Below are 20,679 nucleotides of genomic sequence, written 5' to 3' on the forward strand. Positions count from 1 at the left end.
GTGACAGTAAAAACATTTATAATGTTACAGAAGATTCATTTTTAAATAAATGCTGTTCTTTTGAACTCTATTAATCACAAAATCAAATTGTATAATGGTTTCAAAACGGCACAACTATTCTCAACATTGATTATAATCATGAATGTTTCTTGAGCATCAAATCCTCATATTAGAGTGATTTCTGGAGGATCATGTGACACTGAAGACTGGAGTAATGATGCTGGAGATTCAGCTTTGATCACAGGAATAAATTACACTTTACCATATAAATAATAAATCGTTGTTGGTGAGAAAGGGCCTTTAAGGCTCTCACTCAAACTCACCATCAGTGACCAGGAAACACACCTTCCCCAGGAAACAGTCCGAGTGCAGATGAGCGAGAGAGCTCTCGGCCGACTGAAGACTAGAGAGAGAGAGAGAGAGATTTCTAAGTTCAGTTGTTACTTGATTTCTGTATTATAATCTTTTTTATGTATTATTATTATTATCTATAGCCATATGTATAATATTGTATTTTGTCATTTAGTTTCATCATTATTTTCTGTACATTTTCTGCTTTACTAAACGTTCATGTTCTAAATCATTTTCTATGTTGTTTTAGTGCTTATAAATGGCAATAAAGCTTTCTGAATTGAATTGAGTGTGTGTGTGTGTGTAAAAGAGAGAGAGAGAGAGTGTGTTTGTCTGTGTGTGAGAGAGAGAGTGAGTGTGTGTGTGTGTGTGTGAGAGAGAGAGAGAGTGAGTGTGTGTGTGTGTGTGTGAGAGAGAGAGTGAGTGTGTGTGTGTGTGTGTGAGAGAGAGAGTGAGTGTGTGTGTGTGTGTGTGAGAGAGAGAGTGAGTGTGTGTGTGTGTGAGAGAGAGAGTGAGTGTGTGTGTGTGTGAGAGAGAGAGAGAGTGAGTGTGTGTGTGTGTGAGAGAGAGAGAGTGAGTGTGTGTGTGAGAGAGAATGTGTGTGTGTGTGTGTGTGTGTGAGAGAGAGTGAGTGTGTGAGAGTGTGTGAGAGTGAGTGTGTGTGTGTTATCAGTGTACCTGCGCTGGGACACCAGACTGATTATGAAAACTATTAAATCAATCCGCGGACGAGTCTCCTTGTTCTCGACGGGCAGAGGGAGTTTCCTGGCCAGCCGACTGAAGCACATCAGGAACATTTACACATTTACACTCGCTCACGAACAGCACAGTCAAACCAACACTTATCCAGACACCCTCAACATTATTACAATATCACAGTTTATCCGCTATAGTATAGAAAATGGTAATAATATGACAAGAACTATATATGATATTTCACTGGTTTTGTCCTTCTGTTAGACTGTCTCACACATGAATTATGATGAATATCTGTCAGCTGTTAAATTTAACTACACAATTAGATAATACCAGTTTAGCTCAACCAGTGACCAAGCAATGCTTCATTGTGTTCAGTCTGTGTGTAAAAAAAGTTGCATTAGCAATTAAAGAAAAAACACTTCAGCAAAACATGATCCGCTCAAAGTGTCTGAATAATATTTGGTCCCAAATATTAATAATTTTTACTGCTAGTCACTGTATGAAGAATTTTTGGGTATAAAATGTCACAGTTTACATTATTTAGCTCTCCACACTTACATACATGAACTATAGTGTCCTGCACACACAACCTGTACCCACAAGTAAAAAAGATTATCACAAAATATATCTAATGTCTGAATAATTTTTGGTTTGACTGTACATTAAAAACAGTCACATTATATAACAATCTCAGTTTAAGTCTATATAGTATATACCATCATTTTAAGCAGAAATTGTAATTATTATTATTAATAAATGATAATATTTTCCAATAAAAAAATAACCGATTTGAATATTTAGATATTTGTCACTCACACATTGACGTTGAACTCTTTCTCATGCTGTACAATGGCGTCGGCTAGCTTGGACTGAAACTCCTCTTCATTTTCGACCAACTATCATAAGAGACAGTAATAAATATTAATATAAACGAGTAAAATGAAGAAAAAACTGATCAACAGCATCAATGACATTATTACTCACGAGGACAGTGGCGGTGATCAGCTCGGGGACTTTACTGTACGGTCTCAGGAGCGACATGACGAGGAATATGCGTTTAATGTTTCAAATACGCGTTTAGTTTAGTTTGTTTGTTTATCTTAATAAAAACGGCGAAAACTCGCGAGTCGCTGCTTCCTGCTCGCGCTCATTTTCAAAGTTCACGCGCTTGACGACGTCACATAGACGCGACCTGCCATAGTGCGCGCGCTGCTGCCCTCGCGCGTACAGAAACCACCACACATTCACAATAAATAATACGATATTAATTATATTGATTAATAATAGCCATTATTAAAATGCTTTATATCTTTTTTAAATACTTTTTTCTTTGGAACATGTATTTATTTTAACCAAAAAAAGTTTGTTTTTACTAATGGTCTATCGCTCACACACACTCGTGTGTATGTGTACATACATTTGAAGTGGACCAAATCTTTTCATCAAAGTTATACATGAATTTTGAACGATACCAGTTCTTATCTTAAGTAAGCTAGTTTGATTATATATATATATATATATATATATAAATCTCGATATCAGATTCTATAAAATGCTGTAACTTGTAACGGATTTAATCCTTAAGTTTAGTTTTGTTGGTGTACCAATATATTTAAGTTGATTCAGTGAAGGTGAATGCATTTTTTACTTCAAAAAATTAATAAATAAGCATGAAATAAATATAGAGGTAATCACATGCAGCAGTTTTAGGGTAACAAGTGTAGTGGACTTGCACGTTTAACACTTTTCTTGCAATGTACAAACTGTATTTCCACACATATCTACTATTAATATTGACCACAGAAGCAGAAAATCAACACAAGCGACTTTCAAGAAGACGAAAAGCCCGAAACACGTCAACAACGAAAGCAACAGATTTATTGTTTCATAGCATAATGACAAGGCAAGATGAAGTTTCAAGACAACGTCTCAACACCGCAAAACCAAAGAGTGATAAAAGGGGAAAAGAGAAACTCTGAAAACATCCTGGCACCATGAGAAACAATGTAAGCCGAGCTATAAACGTGTGCGGTTGTGTGTGAAGAGTTGGTCTGGTTTATGTGTGTGTGTGTGTGGGGTGGGGGGGGAAATAAAAATAAAAATCACCAGGTTAAGATCTCAGTTCAGCTGAGTTTATATCCATGAAGAAGAAAAAAAGAGGAAACATGAGAAAATAACATCCACATCAAAATCATTTCAGTCTTTTAACGACTTTTAATTATAAAAAAAAAAAAGGGAAAAAAAATAACCAGTTTAAAATGCTGAGAAAAAAAAAGCGTTCTCTTCAGTGTTGGTTTTATGTTCCCGCAGGCGTTTCCTTCATCCGCCTGCCCTCATCTTCCAAGATAAAAAATAAGCTACTTCTAAACACACTCGTTCCCCGCTACACTTCCATCAAATGTTCTTTTGGTTTTGCTGACTAGTTTGGAGCAACTAGATCACGGTGTGTAACTCTTGCTGTCTGAGGCGTTGTTTGTATCTCAAATAATGATGCTGGTCTCACACACACTCACTCACACACACACACACACACACACACACATCTGCGACTGGCTTCCTCTCTGTAGCCGCCGAGCTTCTACTGATGTGTAAGTAACCGGATGAAGCGGTCACTCAGTTATTGACGGATCAGTGCGGGCGACTGCCGGCTACGGGACGCGACAGGGATCGTTGTAAAGTGTCTGATTCTCGTGTGCTAGATCTCTCCGGACTCCCTCTCCTCGGAGCTGGAGCGCTGATCCCGCTCCAGAGACACGGATCGCTCCCGCTCTCCCGTCTGGCTGATGTCCGGGGAGGCCGGGGACCGCTCTCTCTCCGGGTCCCGGCGCCCGTTGTCCCGCCATCTCTCGTCCGCGGGGTTTTCCCGCCATCTCTCCTGAGGAAGAGGCTGTTCCGGGTCTCTGGTGTGGGAAGACCTGGAGAAATCCGGGTCAGAGCCAGTACTTAAGAGTGCGACAGAGGAAACATTTGGTTAAACACCAGTTTGCTCTTTTAGGTTTGCAACACAAACATTCATTTCACTGTTGAATAGTTTCAAATTATTTAAATTCCACATATACATTTAACACAATAAAAGTGATTTCAAATTATTTAAAATAGTTTCAGATCATTTTAAATTAATGTTTAGAATTTAAATGATTTAATTAATATAAATGAGTACATTTTAAAATAATTTTAATTACTTAAATTTAATTTATTTCATATTTAAATACTAAATAAATTATTTAAAAATGATTGAAAATATTTGTCAGATTTTAATTCCAAACAAATCACTTCATTTAAAAATAAGTGAAATTCCAAACATAAATAAATTGATTAATTTCTAACTACTTTCAATAGTTTAAAATAAAGTTAAATTATATTTGGAATTTAAATGATTTAATAGTTTTAGAAAAATTAATGTTTGCAACACAAAGATTCATTTCATTGTTAAATAGTTTCAAATTATTTAAATTCCACATATACATTTAACACAATAAAAGTGATTTCAAATTATTTAAAATAGTTTCAGATCATTTTAAATTAATGTTTAGAATTTAAATGATTTAGTTAATTAATATAAATGAGTACATTTTAAAATAATTTGAATTACTTAAATTTAAATTGAATTTATTTCATATTTAAATACTAAATAAATTATTTAAAAATGATTGAAAATATTTGTCAGATTTTAATTCCAAACATAAATCACTTCATTTAAAAATAAGTGAAATTCCAAACATAAATAAATTGATTAATTTCTAACTACTTTCAATAGTTTAAAATAAAGTTAAATTATATTTGGAATTTAAATGATAGTAGTTTTAGAGTTTTTAGAGTAATAGTTTTAGAAAAATTAATGTTTGCAACACAAAGATTCATTTCATTGTTAAATAGTTTCAAATTATTTAAATTCCACATATACATTTAACACAATAAAAGTGATTTCAAATAATTTAAAATAGTTTCAGATCATTTTAAATTAATGTTTAGAATTTAAATGATTTAGTAATTTAAAATTAAATTAATATAAATTACTACATTTTAAAATAATTCACTTTTTCATTATAAATTACTTGCATTTTAATTTATTTCATATTCAAATGCCAAATAAATAATTAAAAAATGATTGAAAATATTTTTCAGATTTTAATTCCAAACATAAATCACTTAAAATTTAATTAATTTCATATTTAAATGCCAAATAAATAATTTAAAAATGATTGAAAATATTTTTCAGATTTTAATTCCAAACATAAATCACTTAAAATTTAATTAATTTAATATTTAAATGCCAAATAAATAATTTAAAAATGATTGAAAATATTTTTCAGATTTTAATTCCAAACATAAATCACTTCATTTAAAAATAGGTGAAATTCTAAACATTTTGATTAATTTCAAACTACTTTCAATAGTTTAAAATAAAGTTAAATAATATATATTTGGAATTTAAATTATTTAATAGTTACATTTTTTTTTTATTCCAATATAAATGTAATACATTTCAAATGATTTAAGTAAATATAATAAAAATTATATTAAAAATAATAATAAAATAAGTTAATTTAAAAATAATTTCAATTTTAAATATAAATAAGAATTTAAAAGTAATTATTGAAAATGGTTTCAAATTTTCATTCCAAAATGAAAATCACTTAATTAAAAAAATAAGTTAAATGATGTTATTTAAATTTCAAATAATTTCCATTATTTAAAATATAATATAAATAATTTAATACATTTCAAATGATTTAAGTAAATATAATAAAAAATATATTTGAAAATATATAATAAAATAAGTTAATTTAAAAATAATTTAAATGTTTAAGTTTCAGATTGTAATTCTAAACATAAATCACTTAATTTAAAAAATAAGTAAAATTATGTTATTTAAATTCCAAAAAGTATTTAATAATTTATAAATAATTTCCATTATTTAATAAAAAGTAAATCATAATTATTTAACACATTGGTATCGTGTCATAATGCCGTTGTTTACACTGATTTTTACCACGTTAGCACACATGACTGACTGGTATAATCAGTGTAAATCACGCCTCAAAGGCCACAGTTCCTGGATCTGAAGTCGATCTGGTACCTCTTCCGTTTGCTCCTGTGCGAGTGGGAGCGAGAGCGATGGCGATCTTTGTGTCTGTGTTTCCTCTCCCGCTCTCGTTCCCGGTCTCCGTCCTCGCGGTGCCGGCGGGAGCGGTGGGAGGACGAGCTTCCTCCTTCCCTGAAAACCAGAGAGAAAGATGAGAAACCAGAAGCAGGAGATTTCCTTGCAGATGTTACGAGAAGTAAAGAGCGATCCTCACCGATATCGCTCGCCACTCCTGGATCTGGACCTAAACCGAGAGGGGTAAAGTGATGAGGACAATTAAAAGGGGGACAAATCCGCATGATGAAGCACAATTAATAAAGTTAATTTTCAGATCATTTTGATTCGTTTCTGAGAGTTAGTGAGTTTGTTCAAAACACTGGTTCCAGTATTTGGAGGCCCAATTATGAACAGATCTGGTTTGGCATCAAAAAGCGATTCAAACTCAGGAATTGGATACTTATAAAATAAAAATTTCGTTCCTCTTATCGATTCCTTTGTGAGCATTTCGAGACGAGTCACTGTTGTCTGAGCTGCAGGCGTGTGTGACAGTGTATTGGACCCGTGCAGCTCTTAAAGCGACAGCAGCCTAATAGTCTCTATCATTACACTAATCAAACAATAAAAGACAGAGAGAAAATTCACTCGTTCTTGACTCAATACATTTTGTAACTATATGTGACCCTGGACCACAAAACCAGTCACATGGGTCATTTTTGTTAAATTGAGATGTATACATCATCTGAAAGCTGAAAATCTGGAATCTGAGGGCGCAAAAAAATCGAAACATTGAGAAAATCTTCTTTAAAGTTGTGCATTTATGTTCACGATTGTGCTGCACTCACTCACAAAAATATTTTTTATATATATTCATGGTAGGAAATTTACTAAATATCTTCATGGAACATGATCTTCACTTAATATCCTCATGATTTTTGCCATAATAGAAAAATGGATAATTTTGACCCGTACAATGTATTATTGGCTATTGCCACAGATATACCCGTGCGACATGTGACTGGTTTTGTGATCCAGGGTCACATATTTCTAATGTATAATTTGTTTATAAAGCGCAGTGTTATTTTACATTTGATTACAGTTTCTGTTCCTTGAACACCTGAAAATCTTAAAACACTGTTTATTTAAATCGTATCTTTGCTCAGTTGTATTTATTTGTTTCGATTGCTGATTTTTTATTTGTCGTTATTTAATTACAGAGTGTTTACTTGTCTTTAATAACGCTTGAAATTTATATTAGTTAGGCTAGTTGTTTTTTTAATGATATTTTTAAACCACAGGCAATCGCTCCTTGTGTAAGTGTTTCTTTAGCCTGTTGATTTGTGTTCACGATATTCAGCTACAATTAAATGTTTTGCAATAAGACTAAATGTGAATGATATCTTCATCATAATTTTTTTTAACCTTATTGGAATCGATAAGCAGAATCGAAACCGGAATCGTTAAAATTCAAACGATCCCGTACCCTACATGACTCGAGTGAGTGAAATGAAAGGGTATCGCACCTCCTGCGGTCTCTCTCTCTCCCGCTCTCTCTCTCGCGCTCCCGCTCGCGCTCCTTCTCGCGCTCCTTCTCGCGCTCCCGCTCTTTCTCCAGCTCCCACTCTCTGGCTCGCTCCTCCTCCCGGTCGCGCTCCTCTCTCCTCTTCGTGCGCATGCGCTCCTGTTTCTCCGTCACAGCTTTCTGGAAATCAGAGCGGTTCGTCAGTGAGCCGCTGAGCGACACCAGGGGATCGAGCCGCGTTTGCTGACATCTTACCCGCAGTTTGTCGAGTTTCTCACGGATCTCGATGAACCCTAGATGTAGCTTCCCTCCAAAGTGGTCGGCGAGTCTGCGGTCGTTGTCGTGGAGGCCGAGGTAAGCGGAGCAAACCTCACACACTCGCAGCTTCTGCTGCTGGAAGCTGGAGGCCGGCATGGAGTTGCGGTATATGTCCTAAACACAAACACGCTGTCTAGATCAACACAATTAACTCAGATGATGCCGGTACAAAACATGAACACCTTTCATTTGTGATTTGAACCAGTTCCAGAGGACTGCACAATTAAAAGGAGAACTCTGGGCAATTTTTAAGTTAATCTTGATCGTTATACCTGTGTGAGTTCTGTCTATAGAAGAAAAACGAACCGGATTAGTGCTTGCAACACGAGCTGCTACCGCTAATGCCCAGAGCTCACTCAGCTAACGGCAGTTATGGGGCATATTCATAAAGAGTGTGTCTGTGCCTCTTAACAGACACAACATGCAATTAAAATGTCTGTCCAACATGAACAGGGTCCGTACATGACAACAAGATGCGTTTAGCAACTTAGCCATTGTTTAAATTCACCTAAATAGTGTTTTAGACGGCTAGCTGTAACGTTTGTCTCGCTCTGAATCCCGTGGGAACTCCTGTTGTAGTCGGGAAAAGGTAAATAGAAGTGTGCAGGAGGAGGAGCGTCGTGTGTGTGAAGAGTGATGATCGGAGTTGCTCACAAATGAAGAAGAAATGGTTCGTAACGTAACTAGAGAATATAGAAGATTTTGAACACATGGAAGAGGCTTTTGAGTTTGATGGTCGTCCTTATTTATTCAAACCCGAGTATACAGACGAAGAACTCGCCTCACACTCTTCAGTCAACAATACCTTTTCCCGGCTACAACGGGAGTTCCCACGGGACTTCAGCGCGAGACTACAGCTAGCCGTCTAAAACACTATTTAGGTGAATTTAAACAATGGCTAAGTTGCTAAACACATCTTGTTGTCATGTACGGACCCTGTTCATGTTGGACAGACATTTTAATTGCATTTTGTGTCTGTTAAGAGGCACAAAAACACTCTATGTGTATGCCCCATAACTGCCGCTTTAGCTGAGTGAGCTCTGGGCATTAGCGGTAGCAGCTCCGTGTTGCAAGCACCAATCCGGTTCGTTTTTCTTCTTCTATAGACAGAACTCACACAGGTATAACGATCAAGATTAACTTAAATATTGTCCGGAGTTCTCTTTTAAACGAATTTCTAACCGTGATTACGGATGCCACGATTGCGTAATCGTTCAAAGCCGCGATTACAAAAAAAAGTCCACTTACATTATTCAGCGTGCTTTAGATGTTAAGAGTTAAGTTGTGAGGGGAAGCAGGACTACTTCAGAGAACCCGGCACAATAGGAACGGCCAGTGACGCACGTGTACGCTGAAATAAAAAGTCTCTCACCTCAGAAAACGGACTTTCCTAGTTTCCCAGACGCAGTTTAGATGAACACTATTAACCAGGGCGGCACGATTATGACAAAAATCATAATTGTCAATTATTCACTTGAAATTGGCATTATTAATTACCATTATCACAATCTACATTCATTGATGTTTTGAATAGCTTGGCATATTGTTATATTAAAATAAACACGCTGAAAACACTCTTCCTGAAAAACGTATAGCTTTTCTAGCGCATTAAGCCTTAAATGTCAAATATACTTTTTTCTATTTAAGGAAACCAAACCAAAGTAAAAATATGCATGGTATTAAAATGTTACACTAAGGGTGCCTTCACATCTGTGGTTCGGTTCATTTGGACGGGCGAAAAATTATACTTTGTAGCATTTTGATTCCTTTTCACACACACTGATTACTCTGGTCCGAATTAGAGTGCGGATCGGGCCAAATTTTTCGGTCCGATCCCGACAGTTAAAATCCCCTTTTTTTCTCATACTACTGACACATGTACGTTTGTTTGTGTGGAAAGCACACACACTCCTGTGATCCACACACACACTCCTGTGATCCACACACACACTCCTGTGATCCACACACACACTCCTGTGATCCACACACACACTCCTGTGATCCACACACACACTCCTGTGATCCACACACACACTCCTGTGATCCACACACACACTCCTGTGATCCACACACACACTCCTGTGATCCACACACACACTCCTGTGATCCACACACACACTCCTGTGATCCACACACACACTCCTGTGATCCACACACACACTCCTGTGATCCACACACACACTCCTGTGATCCACACACACACTCCTGTGATCCACACACACACTCCTGTGATCCACACACACACTCCTGTGATCCACACACACACTCCTGTGATCCACACACACACTCCTGTGATCCACACACACACTCCTGTGATCCACACACACACTCCTGTGATCCACACACACACTCCTGTGATCCACACACACACTCCTGTGATCCACACACACACTCCTGTGATCCACACACACACTCCTGTGATCCACACACACACTCCTGTGATCCACACACACACTCCTGTGATCCACACACACACTCCTGTGATCCACACACACACTCCTGTGATCCACACACACACTCCTGTGATCCACACACACACTCCTGTGATCCACACACACACTCCTGTGATCCACACACACACTCCTGTGATCCACACACACACTCCTGTGATCCACACACACACTCCTGTGATCCACACACACACTCCTGTGATCCACACACACACAAATGTCCGCACACAGGAAGACAGATGTTATGGTAATATTTTACATGTATTTTAATCACAAAAACGATCGTTTGCATCAAGTGAAAGCATCAGGCACATCGGCTACCTACATAATAAGCTGCTTTAAATTTCAAATGTTCAATTCATTATCGCGCTGATGTGACCGACCCCGACCCGAACATCATTTCTAAATATCTGTCCGAACCCGGCCCGGCCCGTCGGGTATCCATCCTCTAGTCCGAATCAGTTTATGAAACGAAACGAAATGCGGTCACGTGACAACATCCACATCACTCGTTGGCCAGATGTCTTGAACGTATTTCCACAACGGCACTTCGATTGGTCAGAATTAACGTGCGGGGGAAATCCAACAGAACTGACGGAAGTAAACAGAGGAGGAAAATCCGGCAGACAACACGCCGCTTTTTACTGTGGAGAGACGACTGCGTGGGCTGACTGTATCCCTGGTCATAGTTTATTATATAGTTCTACGCCACTTTAGGCAAACAATAACATCTGAGAATGAAGCGAGGATGCGGCTTGAAAATAATGTTTTAATGCACAGCACGTGGCGAAGGCGCATCGCGAGTCACTCCAGGAGGAGGCGTGCATTAATGTTGCTAAACCGTGACGTAATGCACAGCGCCGCTGACTACGGCAGCTGGTCTAGTCCAAAAATGCACAGTTCTTTGGCATTTCGGTCTGTTCGAGGTCGGATCACGTTCTCACCACAAAAGAGTTTGTTTGAAAGCGTACATTGGCTGTTGGTGCACCCGAGTGCGATTGCTGCATTCAAACGAACCGCACCACGGGGGACAATGAACTCTAGTGCGATTCAACCCAACTAAATGAGGCATGTGTGAAAGCACCCTGAAAATACACTTAAAACAACGGGGAAAAAACCCTTAAGATAAGCTGTAAAAAGATAAAAACACATCCTAAGCACACAGAATAAAGTGGACTTTTTTTTGTAATTGCGTCTTTGAACGATTACATAATTGTGGCATCCGTAATTGTAATCACGATTACAAATTTGTGCAATTATCTGTAATATTGCCATTGCAAAGATGAACACCTTTGCCTTGTGATTGGACTACAGTGATGTTTCCAGCTTTGACCCCACACTGACCTCTGCCTCTTTCTTCAGGGTGCGTGTCTTCTCCACCTTCTCCAGCACCTGCTGAGCCTCCTCCACGTTCCCCTCGCCGCCCAGTTGCTCCGCACGCGCCAGCAGCTTCCCGATCTCCTCGTTCAGCTCGTGCACACGCTCCGCCTGCAACACACACACACGTCACACACTCAGAGCACAGCAGGAGGTCTGATAGGTGCAGGAGTGGAAACTGGCTGGCCGATACTAAGGGCCAGAGAGGGAGGGAAATAAAAACTTGAATAGTGTTATAAACGGATCTCAAGCTAAAGAAAATAAAGGCAAGATATTATGAAGGTCTGTTTCTACCACAAGATAAAAAAAAAAACTATGGGCCTCATTCACCAACCGCTCTTACGATTAAATGTGTTCTTAAACCCCACTTACACACTTTTTACGAAGATTATGACATTCACTAATGTTTTCTTATCTTGGATTTGTTATTAGCTAAGAACAAAACCTACGCACACTCTTACGCACATTTGAGTGATGGCAAGTTTGCTCCAAATAATTGGTTACTGCATTTTATTTAATTCTACAGTTGTTTACAATGATAGTATTTTACTGTAATGTATTTCTGATAATTTATAAAAAAAAAATAAAAAAAAAAAATAAAATAAAAACACTGCAATTTACGAGGGATTCATCAATCCCAAGAACACAGGTGCGAACAGTTCTGTTGTTTAAGAACATGTCATGAATCCGACGCAAACTTTTCTTAGGAAGTTTAAGTACAAAGTTGAGAAAATTCTTAGGAATATATTGGTGAATGAGGCCCAATATTCACAATTCTTTCTCCACACAGTTATAAGATTATATCTCAGAATTCCAAGTTTACATTCAGACTTTTATATCTCGCAATTCCGACTTTTGTTCTCAGAATTCCAAATTTATATCTTGCAATTCCGACTTTTATTTTCAGAATTCCAAATTTATATCTTGCAATTCCGACTTTTGTTCTCAGAATTCCAAATTTACATCTCGCAATTCCGACTTTTGTTCTCAGAATTCTGATTTTATATCTCGCAATTCCGACTTTTGTTCTCAGAATTCTGATTTTATATCTCGCAATTCCGACTTTTGTTCTCAGAGTTGTGAGGCAGAATTGTGCAATTACTTATTTTATTCGGTGGTGGAAACAAGCTTCCATAACATATGGTCCCTCTAAAAAACAAAACAAAAAAACAATGTGAGTTCCTCTGTTTGTATGCATTTCCTATTGAAACAGGAAGTTGGACCGGGACACATCGAAGGGCTCATCTTCTTTTTGTATTCTCATAAAAAGATCATTTATGCATCACAGCGGTGGACCATGATTGACTACGTGCTAGCCTGTGGATAAAGAGCAGGTGTGTGAAACTTCAATATGAAAATGATCTGAAAGTGAAAGAAGCAATGATTTAGGGATCCCCCCCCCCCCCGCCGTTGCTGTGAGATCAGATCGTCAGCTCTTTACCTTGGCAGCCACTTCAGCGCTGATCTCTTCCTGCGTTTCGGCCAGACGCTTCTTGGCCAGTTCGGTTCTTCGGTCACAGTCTGCGATGAAGGACTGCAGGTGCTCTGAGGCCTGAGGAAACACACCACAATCAGCCATTTAAGAGCGCTTTACACACACACACACCAGGGTTATAATCGTTAACGAAAACGAACGAAAAAACGAAAACTAGATGGGAAAAAACATTGTCGTTAACTGAAATAAAAATAAAAACGAGGCAAAACAAAAAAACGATAACTAACTAAAACTGTAATGTGTGGTTGACAAAACTAACTAAAATAAAATAAAATTATAGAGTAAGTGTCCTTAGTTTTCGTCTTTGTCTTTCCTTCGACGCTATTTAAAAACACGCAGAGAATTCGCTCAGCTGTGTTTCCTTTCCCTGCTCTCCCTCCGTCTCTCTGTCACTCGCATGCATGCGCGCGACACACACACACACAGTCACACACCCCTCCCCTCCTCTCAAGTCTCCATGTGAACGTGTTCGACGCGACGTTGAAGCAAGTTCGCAAAAGGTTGGTATCTCATAAACACCTTTACACAATCACTTACACAATCACACACATAAAAAGTGGTATACAAATATTTTATATTCTCTGAATATAATGTTCATATGAGAAGCAATTGGGCCTTCTTTAAAAAGTTAACTAGTCGCAAGTTTGAGGTAACTTAAAATGCACTTTTGTTGTCGTTGTCAAAACACTAACGTTATAAGCTGCAGGGCTGGAATGGTAATCTGGCATTCTGGGCAAATGCCCGATGGACCGTATACTTTTGATTCGATACATCTCGGGATTTAATACTTTATTTCTTTTCTTTTTTAACGGCCTTCCGATCTACATTGGCAGCCCATTTGTCCCATCCTTTTTAAGTTTATATTTTGTTTTATTACATGGCTTGGCTGAATTCCAATGTAGAATGCGGTCTGTTATTTCTTGATAACAGCCGCTGCGGAGTATAACAGACCGTTTCCATGAAAAACAGAGCGTTGCTATGGACTCACAGAATTCTAACCGTAGACGGAGCGCACTATTTTCTTTGGCGGAAGCAATACAATCGTAAACTATCAATAAACTCCTTTTTAAATCAATATTTTGTTTCAAAGTAGTGATTTATTTGATAGGTAGCCATGTAATAAGCGGGATAATGTATAGCGAGTCGGTAGTTATTGGGAATACAACCCCTTCAGGCTGCTCAACATCCCTCCGCTTCGCGTCGGGCTCCCGATTGCAGCCTGTCGGGGTTGTATTCTCAATAACTACCTCCTCGCTATAACGTTACATTATCCCTTACTTATTACATGGCTTGGTTGAATTCCAATGTAGATTGTATGATGTTTACTTTGAATACTTTTTCTGGCCTTTTTTAATCTTGCCCCTGACAAATAGCCCATATTACAAAAAAGACTAAAACTAATACTAAAACTAATTAAAACTAAACTAAAACTAAGCATTTTCAAAAAATAAAAACTAAACTAAACTAGCAAACCCACGCTAGAAACTAATTAAAACTAAACTGAATTTGAAAACACAAAGTTAAAACGAAATAAAAATAAAAACTAATGAATAATGCAAAACTATAATAACCCTGACACACACACACACACACACACACACACACACACACACACACACACACACAGAATGTAGATGATCGGAAATGGTTCATACTCACATCCAGCTCAAAGAAAAACTCCTGCTGTTTAGATGCGATCTCATAATCTGCTCTCAAAGCCAGATCGTGAATCTTCACACACTCGCCCAGATCCATGCGCTGCACAAACACAAAGCAAGATGTCATAATGTAACCGTCTTAAATCGAGCGCTGTAATTATCAAACAGGTTTTTAGATGAGTAAAGAGATAACCGCTTGTTGAGACACTCACAGTTCCGGACAGTATGTCGTGAGGACAGGACTCCAGTAGATGACTCTTACACACACGCTCATCCGTGAACTTGATCCTCTGTCGCATCGTGTCGCCTGCGGGAAACCAGATCGGACAAATCATGATCATGTCAGACACACCAATGAGAATAAACAATAGTGCCACAAATAAAATTATGATTCTCACTGATAAAAATCAATAAAATAATGAGGTCAAAATCACAATTTTGATAAACTTCAAGATATAAGATTATATAATTGTCAAACTAAGCAGGTTAATCAGAAATTGCCTAAAAATCAGGCTGAAAACTAATCATCATAATCTCTCATCATCATAATTAATGATTCTCATTAGATCACATCAATGAATTCGACTGATACGAAAGCATTCCTGACTAATCCTAAGATTCATGACAAGCCATCAACATTATGTGAACCATGAATATAATGGTTTAAAAAAATAATAAAAAAGAGAAACGGATTATAAAGTCATGACAAAAAAAAGTGTCATTAATCATGAAGTTGATCAAATTACAGTTTTGACCCAATCATGGCCAAAAAGGTAGAATAAGGGAATACAAAATTATAACCAAGTTTTGATTCATGATTTGCTTCAATTCATTATTCATGAATCATAACAATCACGATTCTCGTCAAATAATATGATGGATATTAAATAATTACAGACAAATCATAAGTCTCGTGATGTTTGATCAAGTCAAGTAATTTAAATGAAATAACGATGAGAAACAACGACGGTGTTTACAAAAACATGGCAATCGAAAAAAACAACAACATTAATCATAAAATCATTGGGATAATCTTTCTGAGATGATTCCTGTCAATCAAACCAATGATTTCAATGCCACCAAATGATTTATCCAAATCACAAGAGCCATGAATCATGTGGAAACGTGAGTTTTTAACACGCCAGTCAAGAGCAAAACACGAGAAACTCAAGATTTGAGCATGAATACACGAGTTGAGCGGGTTAAAGTGAGGACTCGCGGTCCGAATCAAACTCCTGGTTTAGTTTCGCTTTGCTGAGAATGAAAGAAACACTCACCATCTCTGCTGGTGCCCATGAGCTGGTCCAGCATGGCTCGCATCTGCGCCTGGGCCGACATCTCCTCTCCGCAGACACGTGTGTGTGTGTGTGAGAGATATATATCGCGTTTAACAGTTAAACTAGTGCTGTGTTTATCTAACCTGAGAAACTAACTCCTCACACAGCAGGCCTCAAAACCACCGGCCGCCGAAAACAAGACAAACCACCTCCGCTTACACACTCTCTGGTCACCTCTGTGTGTTAAACCCCTCAGATTGTGCAGCTTATAGTTGAGATGACGCTGAAATCTGTCAGATCATAAATCAGTGAGTTAGTCTTGACTCTCAATAGTCTCGTGCGTTAGCATTAGCGGCTAGCTAACTCTTCCCCCAACGCCCCTGAATCCGCCTTATGTGCGCTTTATTATCAGTCCTGGCGCTGCTTTATCAGTCCGCAGATCAATATTTTGTGTAGTGATCCATATTCGCAAAGTTTTGACAGTGTTTATTTGTTGTTGTTTTATTATTTTATTTCTTTTTTTTCCCCCCTCTCGGAATGAGACTTCCGACCCGCGCGCGCGCAGCTCCTCGAGGAAGTGCCGCAGAGCTCGCGCGCTGATTGGCTGACGGGCGCGTGACGTCATAACGGCCGCGCGGCTCTGCGAGTGTAGTTCGAGCATGTGGCGCAACATGGAGCCTGTAAACTCACGCCGAGCTCGTTAAATCGGTTTAAACGTAAATATTTCACACATAACCGCAAATTTAAGAACAAAAACATGAATCTATAACCCTAATATCCAAAACGTTTTTTTTAACAAAGATTTTTTTTACTTTCTTCTTGAATATATATTTATATATATGCCTATATGTGTTTGTGTGTATAGCCTATTATTTATAAATACATTATACAACAACATGATAACGTCTTTTTCATTTGTAGAACATCAGGAAATTATGTGTGTATGTTTATATATAAAAGATTTATATATAAGTCAAAAGATTAATCGTGATTAATCGCATCCAAAATAAAAGTTTGTGTTTACATAATATATGTGTGTGTACTGTGTATAATTATTTATATATATAAAAACACACACAATCATGTATATATTTAAGAAAAATTGGTTATATTTATATATAAAATATTTATATATAATATAAATTATATAAATGTATATACAGTATATAAATGCAAATATTTCTTAAATATATACATGAATGTGTGTGTATTTAAACATAATAATTATACACAGTACACACACATATATTATGTAAACACAAACTTTTATATTTTGGATGCGATTAATCTTTTGACAGCCCTAATATATATATATATATAACATACACACACACACATCATTTTCTGATGTTTTACAAATTAAAAATACGTTTTCATGTTGTTGTATAATGTATTTATAAATAATATATTTACATATAGTAATATATAATTTGCACTTTATATAAATATATATATGTGTGTGTGTGTATATATATAGTGTACATTTTTGTAATATATTGTAAATATATTATTTATAAATACATTATACATGTGTGTGTATGGTCTTGATATTTATTTATATAGATGATTAAATTTACAACTTAAATCTACCCAGTGTCTCAAAAGTATAATACAAATATGATTAGTTTTAATTCACCTTATGAATCAATATATATATATATATAGAGAGAGTATAAAAGATTAGGGACTAATTTATATATCTGCTTTAATCTCTCGGTTAGCATCTCAGTTCAATAATGATCATAAATAATGACACAATAAATGACCACAAACACACACCAGTGTTGGTTCTCTCTGTTTATTGTACTGATGTGGAACAGACATCTCTTAATTTATGCATGTTGTATATTATATTCATATGTATAAAAAAAACATCCAGTCTAATAGTTTTTTTCTCCAACTACTTCCACAGAATACAAAATCAAACCCAGCAGTGATGATCAATAAGAAGAACGAGAACGAACAGAAACACAGAGAGGTCCTCTCAGGCCGACACTAGTTCAGGAGAAACTCCTCGCCCGTGTTAAACACTCGACTTCACACACGCATCTGACCGTCCTGGGTTCAGACTGCACGGCGCATCCACGTTTGGAGGAAGATTTTTTGTTTTGCATTGGAATAAATGTCCGAATTTGAATAAATGAACATTACCACAAACTGCTTGATTCAGTTTGTACGAGAGCCAGGTCGTGCGGAGAGCGAAATCTGAGATATTTAACTGCTTAAATTGCAAATATTTGTTGCTAGTTGGCGAGTAATCTATAGAGGGCCTCTCAATGAAAGCTTTTAAACAACAGTTTCATCACCAAGAATCACAATTCATGGATATACAGTGTAAATATATAAAACAAATAATCTGCCTGCACAGCCCCCCTCCCCCCCTTCAAAAAATAATAAAATAAAATAAATTTGATGTGAAAACTAAATGTGTACCACCAGAACAACACAAATCCACACACATATGACCTCAAATGATGCTACATTTGTCTTTATTATGACTATTTCCATATCTCTCGTTTATAGTTCTGGTCTTAAAAATCAAAGAAATTAACTTTGCCATGAAACAACAATAAAAAACAACATCAAGCAAAACATATTTTCATTTGAGCTGTATTATATGAGAATTTTAATTTCTTAAATAAAAAAATAATAATAAAAAAAAGTCGATGAACACATTTACAGCTGCTCTACGTGTTATGATGCTACATTTTTGATGAAATGTAAAAAAATAAATGTGCAATCATTACCATGTGTGATCCGAAGTTATAATCTAAATTAATGTAACACTTATGGTCTTAATGTGGGGGAAAAAAAATAAAAATTGGGGAAAATGATTAAAGGGATAGTTCACTTTGAAATTAAATGTTGGTATGTTTTAGCTTACCTGAAGTGCATCCAAGATGTAGGTGTCTTTGTCTCCGCAGTAGTTTCAATTTTGATATTTTTAGGTCAAACCGTTCTTGTCTGTCAGTCATATAATGCAGGTATATAGGCACTGTCTCCAAAAGCATGCAGAGAAAAGTCCAAATTACACAATTCCCCATCGTAAGTGCACATTGATGGCCTAAGCTTGCGCGAACTCATCCGGGAGTGTTGAGTTTTCACTTATTCCCAATTTGTAAGCCTTCTATCTTGACGCACTACTCGCTTCATTGTTCAGGCCAATCAAAGGCATACGTTGAGCCGTACAGCCAATCACACGCGTTTCTGCTGAGTTTAAAAATGCAACGTCCAATCGAAGGCGGTTAGATTAGTTTCCGGGGAAGAAATCCGCTGTAAACAGATCAGATGGACGTGGTTGTGTAAAAGAGATAAAAACGATATAAATACTGTTCGTTTTATCACACAAACCGCTTGTTTCGTGTCTTAGGCCATCAATGTGCACTTACGATGGGGAATTTTTTCATTTGGACTTTTCTCTGCATGCTTTTGGAGACAGTGCCTATATACCTGCATTATATGACTGACAGACAAGAACGGTTTGACCTAAAAATATCAAAATTTAAACTACAGCGGAGACAGACATACATCTTGGATGCACTTCAGATAAGCTAAAACATACCAACATTTAATTTCAAAGTGAACTATCCCTTTAAATCTTTTGCTAGATTTACATGACCGGGTTGCGCTCTGAGAAGTGGGCGTGGCTCCGTCTCATTCAGCCAATCGGACATCAGTGGGCGGGGTGTTTTTGCTGGTCTCGTAAGGCAGTGAGGATTTTAGGCCTCGTTACATTCGGTAACACGGAGCAGAAGCCCTGACGACTCGCGGTGCTGATCCCGGATCAGATCTAAACCCAAAACACACAGCGGCCCGTGCCGAATTCTGACCCAAGATCAGCTGCGCGCGTGTGTATGTGTGTGTGAATAAATACGACACAGAACTACGATAAAAAAACAAAGTGGAAGTACTAGAGGAGTTCGGGATCTCTTCTGAGGTATCGTCTAGTCTAGCTCCATAGCACCGTCCCCCCACACCCTGATCACACACATCTATCTAATCTAAATGACACATTTGAAGGAATACCACAGGTTTAACTCGAGCATCTGTGACATGAGCTTGATTATGAGTGAAAATATTTATTTTTCCGCCATAGGAATGTCACACACACGGTCCAAAGAGCTCGAGATGAACCTGAAACCTTGAAATCATTGACCGGTAATTGTACGTTTATGGTAGATCGACCATATTAAATACATTAAATAAATACACACTGTATTTACTTGTGAAACGCACCGTTAAAAATCGTCTGTGCACGAATGTTCATAATCTCTGTGTGTGTTTTATTTGTTCGACTGCAGGATTCAAATCTCTCGAAATGTTAATATAACATTTTGATTCAGTAACACGTGATTCAATTGGCATTCCCTGTAAAAGGACCGGCGCTCAGATTGGCATTATGCTGATAAATCGTACATATGTACATTAAAGTACAGCCCTCATCTAAAC

General features: G+C 37.2%; 2 protein-coding genes across 2 annotated transcripts in view; both read right to left on the bottom strand.

Moving 5' to 3' along the window:
• pane1 (proliferation associated nuclear element) overlaps positions 1 to 2,276 on the bottom strand; it is a 5,347-nt gene extending 3,071 nt beyond the window's left edge. Inside the window, exons 1-4 of the mRNA XM_079615847.1 lie at positions 2,035 to 2,276; positions 1,867 to 1,946; positions 1,030 to 1,128; positions 324 to 403 (exon numbers count right to left, since the gene is read on the bottom strand). Of these exons, the coding sequence (XP_079471973.1) occupies positions 324 to 403; positions 1,030 to 1,128; positions 1,867 to 1,946; positions 2,035 to 2,091 (316 nt within the window). The 5' untranslated portion in view covers positions 2,092 to 2,276. The remainder of the gene's footprint in view (positions 1 to 323; positions 404 to 1,029; positions 1,129 to 1,866; positions 1,947 to 2,034) is intronic.
• Positions 2,277 to 2,908: 632 nt separating this feature from the next.
• LOC307000332 (putative RNA-binding protein Luc7-like 1) lies at positions 2,909 to 16,880 on the bottom strand. Its single transcript, XM_079615846.1, has 10 exons — positions 16,231 to 16,880; positions 15,166 to 15,260; positions 14,955 to 15,053; positions 13,242 to 13,352; positions 11,768 to 11,911; positions 7,911 to 8,087; positions 7,657 to 7,835; positions 6,351 to 6,380; positions 6,131 to 6,268; positions 2,909 to 3,992 (listed from the first exon to the last, which is right to left on the bottom strand). Exons 1-10 carry the CDS (start codon positions 16,289 to 16,291, stop codon positions 3,746 to 3,748), a joined length of 1,281 nt encoding a protein of 426 aa, XP_079471972.1. The 5' UTR covers positions 16,292 to 16,880; the 3' UTR covers positions 2,909 to 3,745.
• Between the last annotated feature and the right edge of the window lie 3,799 nt (positions 16,881 to 20,679).

This window comes from Phoxinus phoxinus, assembly GCF_949152265.1.
Source record: "Phoxinus phoxinus genome assembly, chromosome: 6".
NCBI lineage: Eukaryota > Metazoa > Chordata > Actinopteri > Cypriniformes > Leuciscidae > Phoxinus > Phoxinus phoxinus.